Below are 15292 nucleotides of genomic sequence, written 5' to 3'. Positions count from 1 at the left end.
AGCAATATTCAGAGAGACCCACAATAAGTGCAATAGGAGACAAATTGCCCCCCAAAGGTTTTGATCTTTCCACACACTTCTGATCAACCTGTTTAGGATAAAATTGTACTGCTTGTATGACAAAAATTAAAAGAAACTAGTTCATTTCTCTACTCCAAGACATTACTTCTGATTCGTCCCAGCACAGACAGATCAGAACTCACAGCCCCATCCTTTATGCAGCTATTAAACCTCACCAGATTCTTAGCATTTAATTTGATATTTATTTATTCAACTCTAATATTTGAAATTCAAAAGTGCTGTCTCCCATATTTCTGTCCAAGATTATCCAGACTGAGTGATACGCACGGGACACTGCACACACATTCAGTCCGATGCATCCCATAATAGGCAACCATATCACATAGCTTGTAAGACTAATACATCCAGGACATATCAGCCCTCCTACATATGTACCAAGCAAACATTCTGCATAGCTATCCACCATATGCTGGACATGGTGGATTTAACACACCTTCGGCTCAGAGAGGTGTGTGCCGTGAATCTGAAGTGCCCACGGGTTACTCGAGTACTACATGGACTCAATCCATGCCCAGTTTCTGCAGCCACTTTTTACAGGCTGCTGGACAGTCAGAAATCCTGCAAGTGTGACACAAAAAAGAGGGAAAGTGAAAGACAAGCGTGAAAGGTAGAGCCTCCTGCCCAATGCAGCAGAAACATTCAGTGTGTATGTCATGGTTTGAGCTGAACCCAGGACAGTGCATATTTAACATTTAAAAGTGGGGTTATATAATTTTAATTTCAAACACCCATTAAGCTATAATAAAACCCTGCTAAGGATAGTCAAGGCACATATACATACGTGCATGTTTTTGTATACACACACACTCCTTTTTTTAACTTGAAGCAATTAGCAGCTATTAGCCTGAGCTGCTCACTGCTGATTCGACGTAGAGGAATACGCATACTAGGCAAATGTTCTCAATGAGAGTTCACATTTCTAAACAGAGAATCCCTTGTTTTAACACAGGTGGGAGCTGAGGAATAAGAAACATCTGTAAAGCCTCATGCTAGCCTTAAAGAACTGCACGTTCCACAATGCCCTCAGACATAAACTACCAGATTAAGAGAGTCTCTCTGAAATAGTCCTTGGAGAGTAGAGCATTTTCCAATTGGAAAGCCTCTAGCCAAATTATGACTATGTTGCAAAAGCTACATGCTCAGTGTTTCCTAGATGCAGGTCTTCTCAGGATGCCAAAAGAAGCAGTAGCAGGCTGGGTTTCCTGCAGGAATGAGGGGAGCTGTGGCTCCCTTAGCATTCAGTGATCTCCAGAGCAGCAGACTCCCTACACAAGGAAGAAGCTTTCTGGTGTTACTCAAGTGTATGCAGTTTTTGTGTAGTCCTTCCAGGTCACAGAGATCCTGTCCTCCACCAAATCCCAGCACAGAATTATCAGCCTTCCCACTTAAACTCCCATTTCTAAGAAAATTTCACAATAAACAGAGCAGAACTTTTTCATAATTGTGAGACATTAATGAAAAATGTTCCATCAAGGAAGTAAAATAGGAGCTTAATGTAACCCAGGGCTGCTCAAAAAAGGAAGAGTGGGTGTTTTCAGTACTACCTGAATCCAAGCTCCATCTCATCTCATCCCTCCTCTTCAGCACTGGTGACAAGCAGTTGACATCATCACGTCTGCAATCTCTGTGCCCCATGAACTTTCTACAACCTGGCTCATGTTCAGGAAGTGTTCTTCCATACTGTGTTATTCCTTCTTACACTTCCCCAGGTATGAAACTGGGAGAGGTAGCCTTGTTCCACATCCAGCACACAAGATCCCAGAAAATCTCAAAACCAAGAAGTTTCTCAATCAATTCCTGTCACTTTCTCATCATCTCCAAAATCATCAACTAGCTGACAAACAGCCATCTTTCACTTTGAAATTGCCCTATAACATCTTTTTCCAATTTTTCTGCCATTTTACCTCCTACTGTAAGTTTTTGTTCACTCCATTAGCACTACTTGACTGTCAAATCAGCATAAACTTTTCAATTTGTTAAAATGATCATTCACACCTTTCCTCTGTTCTCCTCTATTCTCTCCACTTCATCAGTAGCTTCTTTGTGTCATCCAAGTAGACACAACAGCAAATTAGAGCTTCTGTGAACATCATGGACCATTGTGATTACTGGTGATTGAACTTACAAAATATATTAGATTCACCAAGACACAAGTGATGAGCAGAGAAATCAACTGTTTTGTCCCAGATTGTATTGCCAATCTACAGCAGGCAGGTACAGACTCCTAGCTCGTGACTTGTGGCCCTAAAAATACACCTCCTCTCTTGCACAGAACAAGTACCTCACAGAGACGGAATTCATGTCACATTTGTACCAAGCCAGCATACCTGGATGAAGATATATTCATCCTGAACAACAAGGGAGCTGATGTCAATGGAGCGCGAGAATGGCCCACTCCTTTTGGTCTCCGAGCACTCTTGGATCCGACAGGTCAAATAGTGTGTGTCTGTAACAGAATACGCATACATGAGAAATGCCCATGTAGGAGCCTGTTGTCTGCAAATGTCAGCAGCAGCTTTAAAAAAGGTCTCTGAAGGGAAGTCAACCTCAGCTCCAACTGGATAGATCGTTACTGCATGATCTACCTCCAGCCTTTAAAAATGTAACTGCTCTCTGGAGTCAGAAATACAACATACTTCCACACCCATCATTCCCTTCCCCATTGTGCAGACGGCCCTCAGGATATTGGAGTTTAAACCATAAGTGGAGGATACAAATCATAAATGCATCAGAAAATTGATGATGAGAACATACGGAGCAGAGGAAGATTTCAAAAGCCACTCAGGTAGAATTATCAATTCCACTACCCTGTTGGGAACCGTATCCCCATCCTCCCCCTGAAATACTACAGCCTTGATGGTTTTAATTGTGGTTGTAACACACAAGGAGACAAAAAAAAAACCCAAACCATCATTATATTATTTTGCTGTGAAAATTACAAGCATCTCTCAAAGTTAAGTCTTTATAGCCAATATAGACTAAGTATGAAAACACTATGGACATGAAATGGCATGACTAGCTGAAGAGTCACAACAGTAGTTATATGCACTGCAAGTGGCATCAAACACTTCTGTCTAGAGAGAAGATAAGACCACCGCACTAACGCGATGCCTTGTCAGGCCTTGGCATTGCTTGAGAGAGGAATAGGACTGGGAAAAGAACATGAGGAAGACGTAAGTCAAAGGCAGACATACAGAAAGTTGCTTGCAGCAAGGAAAGATGTGCTCACCTCCAGCAAATTGGCAGGGGATTAAGCATTACTTCACTTAGGCTAAGAAAGGATCTCATGAAAGAGAATAACCAAGGCACTGTGTCTCTGGATGTATGTAATCTAAGTATGCCATCTCTGCCTTTCAATTGCCTTTCTAAAAACTGGAAATTAGGGAGAAAATGAAAATACAACTAAGATGACAGCTGCAGTGATAAAAGGGTCATATCTTTTACACTGCAACACTACTACAGGCTTCTTAAATTCACACACTTGTTCCCTTTTCTACAGAGGGTAAGGACAGACCATCAATGAAGAAAATAGTAAGTTTATAAGGGCTGGGTTGAGCCTAGTGCGGTGATTTTTGTTCACAACTGCACCTTTTAACAAGGATCCTGTCAAATGGAGCCCAAAAGGATAAAAGGGAATGTTAAAAGGACAGTAACTAGCCTAGCAAAGCTGCTTACAGGATTCTCCATTCCATAAAACCTCCTATTGCACTTGGTCTATGTCTTTCCAGTGGCAGCAAAATATGGCTCTGTGGAAAGCACAGGGGGGGCACAACTGAAATCCTCTGACACTCAGCTGCCTTTCCCAGTTCAAAGACAAGATTCACAAACTGTCAGTTTCCCTTTCCAAAGCCTCATCCCACCAACAGAATCTTAAGAATGCAAAAAGAACGCAAGTCAGAGGCATTAGTAACAAGAATAGTAACTTTTTAAAAGATATTGTCTAAAAAAAGTCACAAACTACAACCAAGCTTTAATCTAATAAAGGTTCATGCCCAATCACAGGACCAAAGGTCCACATTTAAAGACCACAGGTGGGCTTCTGGGTTGAGGCACTGGGAATCTGAGGTTAATAAGGGCTCCGTGGCTGATACAGAGCAGTTGCATAGGTCTGGTACAATAAAGAAAACAGTCCCACTGATGCTGCTAAAGCAGCAGAAACTGTTGCTGGTGCCAGCTCAGAGTACCTGGAGGTAATTAAAGTGTATGGTGAAAAATATCTGACCTAGAGACAGTGCCAAATAACTGGAGTATTGGAGTTGTGCTTTATCCTAGCAAAAGATACCAGCAGCAGTAGAGAGGTCAGACACTCAGCTGGGACAAATTAAGGTTCTTTATCAACCGACACATACACATTTGGTCCAGAGCTGTTATTTACCCCCTCAGCATGGAATCTAAGACATCTTTGCGGTGGATAAAAGCACCTTCTCAGAAAACAAGAGGGTCTTATGTACCATCAAGCTACCCAAAGAGCTCATCAGCCTTAACTTGTTCTATGAGGTAGCACTAAAATTAGGCAGAGCAAGGAGGAGAGGTCAGGAACCATATTTTTAGAAGCTCATTCCCTCTGGTATGTTCTCCCACACAGTCGCTTGGATATTCTTATCCCTTCATAAAGGGGATAATTTGCTGCTGCTGAGTGACAGAATGGGAAGAGGAATAAAAACCTGTCACAAAAAAATGCAGATAAATCACAAGTGTTGACATGACAACTAGCTGCCTGCCTATTGGGAAATGTGTCATTTTGAGTGTGTTACACCAGCAATCAAGTATACTCGAAGAATGGCACCTGATTAATATTCACACAGAGATGGTGGTGGAGCAGGGGGTAGCTCACTATCAATTTAGTCTCTTGTTTACTTATTTTCATCTATTTTACAGCACAAGGTAGCTATGGAAAAAACCAAACAACCCAACCCACAGACACAAAAAACCTATCTTCAAACCTGTCTGCCTTTGGACATCAAAACAGGTTCAAGTCTTGCTTCGTTTCCTGCTGCCCCACAAAAAAATGAAAAATAATTCCCTTTAGAACATGTCCAAAAATCAGGTAAAAAATATGTTCACATTTGTCTGTGACTCAAAGCAAGAAACAATCCCAAGATGCTGCTTAAGCTTCTTGACGGGTACGACCTCTTCATGAGCTACCATCCCATTCACAAAGCACATCTTACACTATATAGAAACTACAGGGTCCTCAGTGTAAATGTCAGTTAAGAGAGAAGCTGTTATCCCCCCCTTCTCTGAAAGGGGTTAACTTTTCAGCCCTGATTTGCACAGCCACAAGGAAAAAGGACAGCTGCCCAGAGAAGCAGGTGGCATGTGCCCAAGCTACGCCTTTAAAGCTTTGTTTACCTTTAAGTGGGAAGTTTATGCCTTAAGGGAGTTTGGCTTCTACACAGGGATTATTTTCAATTTATATATTGTCCCACACAACATCGAGATTGGAGGATTTTGGCACTGGGGGTTTGGTTTGGTTTGGGTTTTTTGTGGGATTTTTGTTTGCTTGTTTCTTTGTTTAATTACATTCTACCACAAAAGGAATTGAGAAGAGCTGCCCATTTCCTAGACAGCCTCAAAACTTCCTATGCTTATAAACCAGCATCCAGCTACTTTCTCAGCCCATCTGTGAATGAGGCAATATGGACATCAAGCAGCCTGGAGGGTTTCCTGCAGCTCAAATCACAACATCCATAACTTCACACAAATCCTTCCCACCAACTTATCTCACTTAAGATTAGGGAATGGCTTTCTCAGACATGCAGCCATGTTGCAGTTGAGCAAGAAATGCCTCCCCATTGCTAATTAACATGGTCTTCATCTTGAGAATCTGGAGTGTATTTTTACCCTTTTTAGTAGTAATGAAACTGAAACAATTTCTTGAAATTTGCAGTGATAAACTGGTGAAATAAGCCAACCTACTAAGCCTCTTCTTTTCCTACCAGTCATGACAGCTTTGGCAGGAAGCAGGAGCACACAAGAGGCTTTCTCTGGTAGGTAATACGCAAAGATGTGGGTCTCTGAAGGAAGACACTGAAACAGTCAACCCTGTCACTATGATGAAGGATGCAAAGGGCAGCCTTAAGTGCAGGTTACTGTGACTTACAGAGACACAGGACAGCAAGGGCTGCTCCTTCCTGGCAGCATCAACAAGGCAGCTGGAAGCAGGCATGGCTGGCAAGCATCACTACAGGGAGAAGGGTAGCTGATGGAGACGAGCTCTTTGGCAGACTGGCTCAGCTTAAGTCATGTCCTGGTGGCAGGCAAGACTTAAAATCACAAACTGCCAGTGAAGGTTACTATGGGAGGGAGAAAAAAATAACAACTTTTCCCCCAAAGGGAAAGAAAAACTGTGTATGTAGACAGGACTGTAATTATTCCCCAGGAACTGGTTACCTTGTTTTATCTTTCTGGTTGGGGGGTGTGTGTGTGTGTCCCTTTTCCCTTTAATTAAAATACTGTTTATTGCACTGGATCTGTGAGTGGGGAGACAATTATCCCAGTGAACATCAGAAAGTTTAATATATCTCTCCCAGAAGTGCTGGTGCTTGTGTCAGTGTATTTGTAACAGTTCCCTTGCATCCAAACCTGTCCTTGCTGCTGCCTATTACACCCAGGCAGAAGGTACAGTGCCCAAGGCTCCTACATGTTTTTATAATTTAAAAATGCAAGCCTAGATTATTATTCTGCTACAATAGCTCTGCCAAGATGTCAAAAAATATATTAAAAACTTCATCTGCCACAAAGACAGGAACAGCTTGAGATCAGCTAGGCAACAGCATTAGCAGCCTCTTATATTTAAGCAGCAAATATTTAAGGGGACTAGACACTGTGGCAGATGTTTTTGCAGGGACCCTACCATTCCTAATGACTGGGACAGACAAAATCATAAGGCAAGACATTTTGGAGGACAGACACCAGAGTGGTGAACAGGAATTCCACCTCCCAGCTCCATGAGCTTATTGACAGCCCTGACTGGGCAAACAAGACTCTATCATGCCCCACCACCTGTTCCCAGACACAAAGCATATTTCAGGCTCTAGTGTCTGAATCAGTATTAGATATGTTCTTCAGTCCCATTACTGCTAAATGAAGGAGAAAAAAGAATCAAGTCCAGGAGCATAACCTTAAATATCATTTGCCCCCCAGTTTATTTTTTTTTAAATGGAAAGCACAAAGAAAATCAGAAAAGGAAAGACAAATGTCCCCTCTAGAAGAACTATGTATTTTTCAAGTCTCTAAGGACATTGAAGGTGTGGATTCTTGTACCTGAAGTGAGCAATGGCAAAATACTCAAATCCATGCCTGTTAATACATCAAGTGACTGAGACACCAGACTGACCTAAGAGGCATTAAGAAATACTCCCCTTCATTTTCCCAACTACTGAGGGAAACTTTCATAAGAAACTTTCTGATCAAGGGGAAGTAACTGCAGGGGCCCATCTTCCAGCAGGTACAAGTGCCTCAGCCATTTCACTGAGAGCATGAAAACCCATTTTGGTTACAGAGCCAACTAGGAGAGACATTCAACCTTCCATTTCTAAGTACACAGAGCTGTACCATTTCACACCAGGTGAGGCTATAGCTTTGAGGCAGTAAATGTTTTGTAACACAAACTAATATCGTTTTAAGGCTTAGAAACTCTAATTGGAGCAGCATGGTTGTGTTGTGCTGTGTTTGGCTGGGAAAGGAGTCATTCTGGTGCTGTCCCCCAGCAGGGCCAGCGCAGCCTGCCAGGTCTCTCCTGTGCCTGCTCTCTGGTGGGACAATGGCTTGCAATGGGCTGTTTTGCAGACACCCCTGGTTACATCTGACTTCCAGTGAAACCCTCAATACCATCAACTGCCAACTGCAAAATGCTGAATTTATGCATTAAAACAAGAACAAACAGCAAACCCCTACAGCAAACAAGATCTGAAGGAAGAGAGTTGTCTGCAAACTGGGGTTACATCTTTCAAACAAAGCATCTACATCCTTGACATATCCAATATTCAAACAGCTGGGTGAGCAAGTTTAAACTTAGTTTGAAAATAAACTCCATCAGCAGTTTGTTTGCTTACTTGCTTGCTTTTTTTGCTTGCTTTTGGCCACTTTTCCTAGCATCCCTGCCACAGCTCTCATAGCAACAAAGGTACTGAAGAAGCCTCCCTACCTTGCCCACCCACCTGCTAGCCTGTTTTGCTTTTTCCACATATTCAACAAACAGCTGTCACCCCCAAGCTTTTATTGCTTGGTTATTTATTCAGCTGCCATCACTAAATAGCAGTGGGAGGCCAATGAGTGATTTTAGAAGATCCACAGCCTCAGAGAAGCCACCCTGATAGACAAGAGCTTGTTCACACAGCATCTGGCCTATGCAGCACTTGACTAAAGCAGAGAAAAGTTTGCAGCCAACAAAAATGAGGCCTTTTCCTCCCATAAATCCTCTATAAATTCAATCCCATGCTGCTTTTCTAGCACTGTCCTTGTAGCATAAAAGGGACACATGTCCCACTACTGTGGTGGCACTGAGCTGGAGCAAAGCTGGCTCCAGCCCAGGAGCAGATGCATTACTGTGCTGTAGTTCCTGTGAGAAATAGCTAAACCACTTTGGAGAGAGTGATAGAAAAAGTAACTTGCTTCTAACACCGTCTTCTTCGCTGGAGGTTAATTACATAGGAATCTATTCTGCTGCAAATGTGACTAGATTCATTTCAGTGAGGGGTTAAGAATTATATATTTTCTACGTCTTACATCAGATCCAGGCACCTTTTCAAGGCCTGTAATGTTTGTGAATGGAGCACCTATTCATACATCATGAGCAAGACTGAAAAATACTTTCATTGTGAGACTAAAGGTACCTGGGGCATAGGGACATTCTGGCCAGGAGAGAAATCTGATGGCAGGCGATTTCTCAAATTCCCAGGTACACCACAGCTGTTCTGAACACCTCTGGAAATGCACAGAGGCTGCACTGCACAGGGCTGGTAGCCAAACTCCCTATGATTCATGTAAAGTACATGACACTGAAAAAGCTAAATAGGGAGCAAATAGAAAGCTCCTTAACCCAACAGATTGTGCTTCTGCCCGGATTCTCCACAGACACAAGCCCTGCAGCCTCTGAATTTTCCCCCCAGGCAGGGGCTAAAGATAGGAGTATACCTCACACCAAACCCCTCACACCAAACCCCATGACCAACATCTTTCCTATCAATCAAAATGTAAATGGGGAGACAAAATAAGTAGAGCGAATTTCCATTCCCACTCCCAAAGCCCACTTTTTCAGCACTGGCTGCAGGCACTCACGTCCATCAGCAGTCCGGGCTTCCATGTGCACAAGGTCAGGCTCTTTATCCAAACCAGCCACCGACCTGGTTGGGGGCAAAAAGAGAGAGAAAGAAGGCAGCAAAGTTAGCTAAAAGCCAAGTTAGCTCTTCAATCAGAGAGAGGGTGAGGAAAAGCAAAACCAGTTCAAATCTAACTTGTGACACATGGTATGTAGATCCCTACCTCCTACCAGCTTGTCTCCTTTGTGTTTATAAGATAGACACCTTCCCAGGCGCTGGTGGGTGAACCTGCGTAGCCCTTGTCTACAAGATCAAGACTACAATGACCATTCTTGGGGACACAAAGCAAGCTGGTTGCAATATCCAGTAAAACCAGACATCTGTTTTAATACTGAAGGAAAGACAAGGGCACAGCAGCCCCATGATTATAGAAAGCACACTAAAAGGGGTCTTACTTGTCTGAATAGTGACATGAGAGACTGATCTGACCTTCTTTAGCTGGGCAATTCTGCTACCATCTCAGTTTCCCCATCTTCAGAAGAACAGCAATGTACATATATATGGTGAACTTGTGACAAAAACAATCCTAGTAATAATTATTCACCCCATTATCCCATGCATTAGCCCTTGATAATCATGAAACAAAGGCATAATGAGTTTCTTTAACCTCAGTAGTTGAAACCCAAGCACCTCAAGTAAAATTTTCCTGTGCATTGTTATTTTACTCCCTGAAAATGTTTTGCAAGGCACATTACAAAGACAGTTTTCCTTCTGGCCCAGCAAAAGTCAAGCCCAGAACAGAAATGTTGTTATTAGTGTCCTGGCTGGGAGATGAACATTTAGTCCTAGCAATGGCTGGCAGGGGAAAAAAAAATATCCATAAATGTCCATGTGATTTATGGAGCTGCTTCTTCTAAGTTAACCAAAGGGTTAGATTAAAAAGGGACAATGACAAAAATCAGTTTCTAATTTTGTGAAGCTGAATTTGATACAGTAGATTGTAAATAATAGATTCCCTCTGAGCCAGCCAACGTTCACAATTCCTTAATGTTCTAATACACTTTTATCACAATCTTTTGCTTCTTTCATCCTTGGGGCATCAACAGCTAAAACATTAAAAATAAAAAAAAAAAAAGAAAGAAGAAGAAAAAAAGAACAAAATACAGATGCTTCGATACATTTTTGTGGCTCTCACAAAAAACACAGCAATTGAAGCAATGACAAATATATGAATGTGCCAGAGTTCAGCTAAGCTCCGCCAGTGCTGCAAATATCAAAACAACTACATTATGACCCACTGTGTAGGTAACTGAAACTGGCACTGCTTGTTAACTAGAGCCCCACATCAATAGCAAGTCCATTCACAACACACTGAGAATTGTGGCCAAGAAACCCCAACACAACAAAGCAAAGCCACACACAGGCAGGGCTTTCATCATTCTACTTCCAGTGAGAAATAGTCTGCTCCTTAATCGCTACCATCAGTTTCAGGGTGATCCCATAGGGAAGAAAGCGCTGCCTGTTATTGGTAAGGATGCCAGAATGCGCCTGAGTCCCTGTGACTGTGTAATTATTGGTGTCAAATCTTCCAAGTATCTGCACACAGTTAAAAGTGACAGTAGGACAAATAGAAATTCCTTACAATGTCAGTGAAAAACATGATGGTGTGCAGCAACATTATTTCCTAATATATCCATAGAAAGGGCACACACCCTTCTAGTCCACAGCAGAAGTTTTCTGCCTTTTTCCCATAAGTAGTCCTAAATGCTGTCATTTCAGGTGTTCAGCAGTCATGACTCCCACTTCCATGCCAATAGGGACAGAGGTACATGCTTACCAACACCTCTATCCATCACAACTTTATGAAAGGAAGTGTGGTAATTTCAGTACTTTTAGGTGTTGGTTGGGATCGCATTAGGCACCTGCCCCACAGCCATTCCCAACAGGCTCCTTACTGAAATCCAGCCTTCCCCTGGGGCACCCACTCTCCAGGCTTCTTCCTGGAAGCCAGACACCAGCCTTCTACCCAGAGCCATTTGCTGTGCCCTAGCACCACAACACTAGACTGCCTGCCCTGCTCACCACAACACCTCCTGAGTCCCTCCTCCTACAGCAATGGGGCAAACCTACTCCTGGCCCAGGGAACAAGAAACATCCATCTGCCACAATACCATTAATTTTAAAAGGGACTGGAATTAGAAGAACCTAAGTATTCCCAGATTCCAAAATACTCATTACCACTGCGCATTTGCATACATAAGCTCTGTGGATCTACTCATAATGCCTATTAAGTGAGCATCAGGGGACAACAGGAGTCTCCTGAAACATCTCATTCTAGCTTGAGTGTGCCAGTGCCACCTTCTTGTTTCCTTAATTAGTTTTGACAAGTCTGATGGCTCTTTTCAAAACAACGACAAAAACAGGACCAGGACACAGCACCCCCTAGTACTCCTCTGCTCACCAAATACTGTACTTCAAGCAGAAAAGCTCACAAAGCAATCTCCTGCAAGCCAAAAGCATGACAAGCTCCTGTTATCTGCAGGCAGATAAGAAGCCTGTAAAGTTAACTGCATCGGTCATTCTTCCGTCTCCCAAACGATACCTTAGATCATCTTCTTATATCAAAGACTCTGATTGCAAAACAAATCCCCAATCAATGCTGTTTTTTCATGCCTTGCCTATTCCCACTGGCAAAGAACACAGCTTTGCTTTGCAGTGCTCTGACTCCTGAATACGGGCATTTTCAGTAAATGATCTCTCACCATTTGTCTGGAGAAGCTTTACATGAAGAACGCAAAAAAAGTCAGGCAGTGGAATGAGCAAGACGAGAGTGCAGATTTTGGAGTACAGCTGCTCCAAAAAGCTATTCCTTTATCCCATGTAGTAATTTCTCTAGTCTTAAGAACTCACTGCAGTGAACTCTCAGGTGTGGCAATACAAGAGCATCAACAAAAGACACCTTCACAGGCTTATATTTTCTCATACATTATCTCTCTGAAAAACAGTTGGAAGACTCACTGCTCAAAACTCTTTGAGCAAGTAAAGTATGATGAGGAGAGATTACACCATCCCCTGACTTACCATTTCCTTTCCATGTCCTCTAAAGCCAAGTGGAGCCCACAGACTGGGGTGGCCAGGAAGTGTCTTCCTGGCTCTCTGGCTGACAAGCAGCTCTATTTCAGAGGTTTACAGAGACAAGAGTGTTTAACAACACTTACAAGCCTAAGCTCAGCTTGAAAACAGTTTTCCTGCCACACAGCCATACCTAAGGCTGCAGGCAGAGCTCACCTCTATATTTTGTATGTGCACAGACTCCAGAGTATAAATAAAACCAAGGTCCACAAAATGCACCCATGTATGTTGCTGCCTTGGATGGCCATGGGGAGGAAAAAAGCACTCTCACTGTGAGAAGCCACACTAAATCAACATCCTCCACAATCCCTGCTCATTTATCACCACTCAGATGAGAAAATGCTGAGAGGATGCAGGCAGAAGTGACAGGAAAGGTCATGTTTTTTCCTGCTGACACATTCCTTGACTGCTGCAAAGGCAGTTTTCAAAACGTGGAGCCTGCAGCCACTGTTGCAGCTGATGCAGGATCACGGGCCAGTTAAGATTGAAACTACCTCTGGATTCCATTAGGAAGGAAGCAAGTGATACTTTTTTCTATCTTCTGCTGCTGCTTTTCTCTTCTGTTCTCACGGCAGCTCTTGATTTTCACAAGATCTTTCCTCCCTTCTTTTCAGAACAGGATCACATGTTCTTGAAAGCTGAAGGATGGACAGGATCCTGGCAAGATCCTTATCTCCATCTTGAAGGAAAAGCACGTGTGGATGCACATTTACTAGACCCCTCTGCTAATATTTCATCTCTGAGCAGGAGGGAGAGCAAGCGAGAAGGGCAAGGAAAACACAGGATTCTGTATTGTAAGTAGTTATTCCTGCAATGTTTCCAGCTGAAAATAAAAAAACTAGCATATGCAAAGAAAGGAAAAAAGAAATTCACAGACTCTCTGGATTACTCGCCTAGTACACACCTCAGCTCACTCTTTTCTACCAACTCTACTACCTTTCCATGGAAGAAAACATTTCTGCATTTTTTGTTTCTACCCATTTTCCAGACATCAGGTATTTAATGACAAAAGGCAGCACTGAGATTTAGCTACTCCAGCATCTTAGATCAAAACCGCTGAGCAATTCAGACTGCCTGCTGTTCATTTTTGCTCCCTAAACCATCTATAGAGAATAAGAGAAGCTCTATTCTTCCTTCTCCTGGACCCATTAGCTGATGGGAGTGGATGTGAGCAACATTTCTGTTAAGGATTTAAAACAAGGTAAAAATGAGGAATCAGTCTTTCAAACTTGGTCTGGTATCTGCTGGATTGAGCTTTTTACCAGGGGTGTGACTACTTCTGGTCAGTCAAGACGGCATTCCTCAGCTTTGGCTTTGAAAACAAAATCAAAACTGTTACAACAGATTGAGACTTTCCCAAGATGCCAACTTGGAAACTCATTTTTGCAGGTTTGGATGTCAGACTGAAGGCAATTGTCACTGCTTATGTAGAGACAGAGGAAACAGATGGAGACTACTTAGCAGGATGTTGTGCAGTAGACAAGGGTTAGAGATGGGAAGGAACAAGGCACATTTATTGTGCAATAATATGTAAAGGGGGAAAACCACATCCTCTTGCCGCAGGCAACTGCAGTCAAATTAGTGGATGTTGCCAATTAGTCTGCTGTAATTTTAATTGTATCCTGTTCCAGCAGTGAATAAGCACTTCTTTGTGGTGCCAGGCAAGCAATGCATGGAACTAAATTCGTCCAAGCAACAAAAAGTCTAGGTCTATATGGGCAGCTGGGAGCAGAAAGTGATCCATACAATTGCTGCTCAAATAATCTGTATTTTTTTATATAGCACCACTGCTATATCATACATAACCTTTCCAACATGGACCAACAGCCAACAGGCTACTTTCTCCATCTGGTATGGCATCACTTTTGTCCAGATATCAATAACTGCAGCTAGATTCAGATGGTCAAGGGGATTCTGTGTATTCATCTGTTATTTACTGCAGTCAAGTCTAAAACTGGCTCCATCAAGCATTAACTCTGTGTCCGTAACAGCCAATGTGCACACAAGCCTCATACACCCCAGGCAGACAACACAACATAAACTACCCTCATTAAGAACAGATACGAATGTTGAACTGTTGGGGGAAAGAAAGTATTTATTAAACACATAAATACAGTATTATCCTCTGTGGCTGAACAGGGGGAGAAGCTGCTGCATGGCATAGGACATGATGAGGTCTCTGAAGAGTTATGGACAAAACCTTGTTGCACAGCATATTTCAAATGAAGCTTGGAAAAAAAGCTGGGCAGGAAGATACTGTAAGAAAGTGTCTTAGCCAGGTCTCTGGAGCTTTCTATGTCTTTTCCAGTGCTAATTTCCGTGATGCTACAATTCTGGACATCAGCAAAAGTAACTGTTGAGAGACTTAGCTTGCAAGATAAGGGGAAAAAAAATTGCCAAGAGTTTATTCTCAGCTAATTTCTTTTCAGCAAAGCCAATCCTTTTTAAAAAGGTCCCAGTGAATTTTAAGGAAGTGCTCTGCCTGTTATCTCTATGGAAACAGCATCTGCATGTGTTTCTATATGTGCATGCATGTATCTGCCTACCTGCATCTCATCCCCACTATCTGCTGAATGTCTAAACCTGTAAATTACCTGTAATCTCAGTGGATAATAGACCCCAGAACTATAAAGTTTCTACACACAGTTTTTGTTGTGATTACAGCAGGCCAGGAAGAGGAAAAAGGTCCAAATCAATTATCTCCTTGAAGGAAAATCTGACATTTAGGCTCAACCTTGTCACCAGTCACTACAGAATCCACACAAGACAGCAGGCTCTGCTGCATACCAAAGTATTTTTTCTTCTTCATAGAAGGT

At 42.5% G+C, this 15292-nt stretch overlaps 1 protein-coding gene across 1 annotated transcript in view; it reads right to left on the bottom strand.

Moving 5' to 3' along the window:
- The window catches only part of SORCS3 (sortilin related VPS10 domain containing receptor 3), a 301150-nt gene that overhangs the window by 83789 nt on the left and 202069 nt on the right, over positions 1-15292 (bottom strand). The window contains exons 6-7 of the mRNA XM_062601930.1: positions 9364-9428; positions 2409-2527 (exon numbers count right to left, since the gene is read on the bottom strand). Coding sequence (XP_062457914.1) covers positions 2409-2527; positions 9364-9428 — 184 coding nt within the window. The remainder of the gene's footprint in view (positions 1-2408; positions 2528-9363; positions 9429-15292) is intronic.

Source organism: Pezoporus occidentalis, unplaced genomic scaffold, assembly GCF_034315485.1.
Source record: "Pezoporus occidentalis ecotype Australia unplaced genomic scaffold, CSIRO_AGI_Poc_V1 ctg73, whole genome shotgun sequence".
NCBI lineage: Eukaryota > Metazoa > Chordata > Aves > Psittaciformes > Psittacidae > Pezoporus > Pezoporus occidentalis.
The sequence above is the reverse complement of the archived record's forward strand: the minus strand, read 5'-3'. Positions and strand labels throughout refer to the sequence as shown.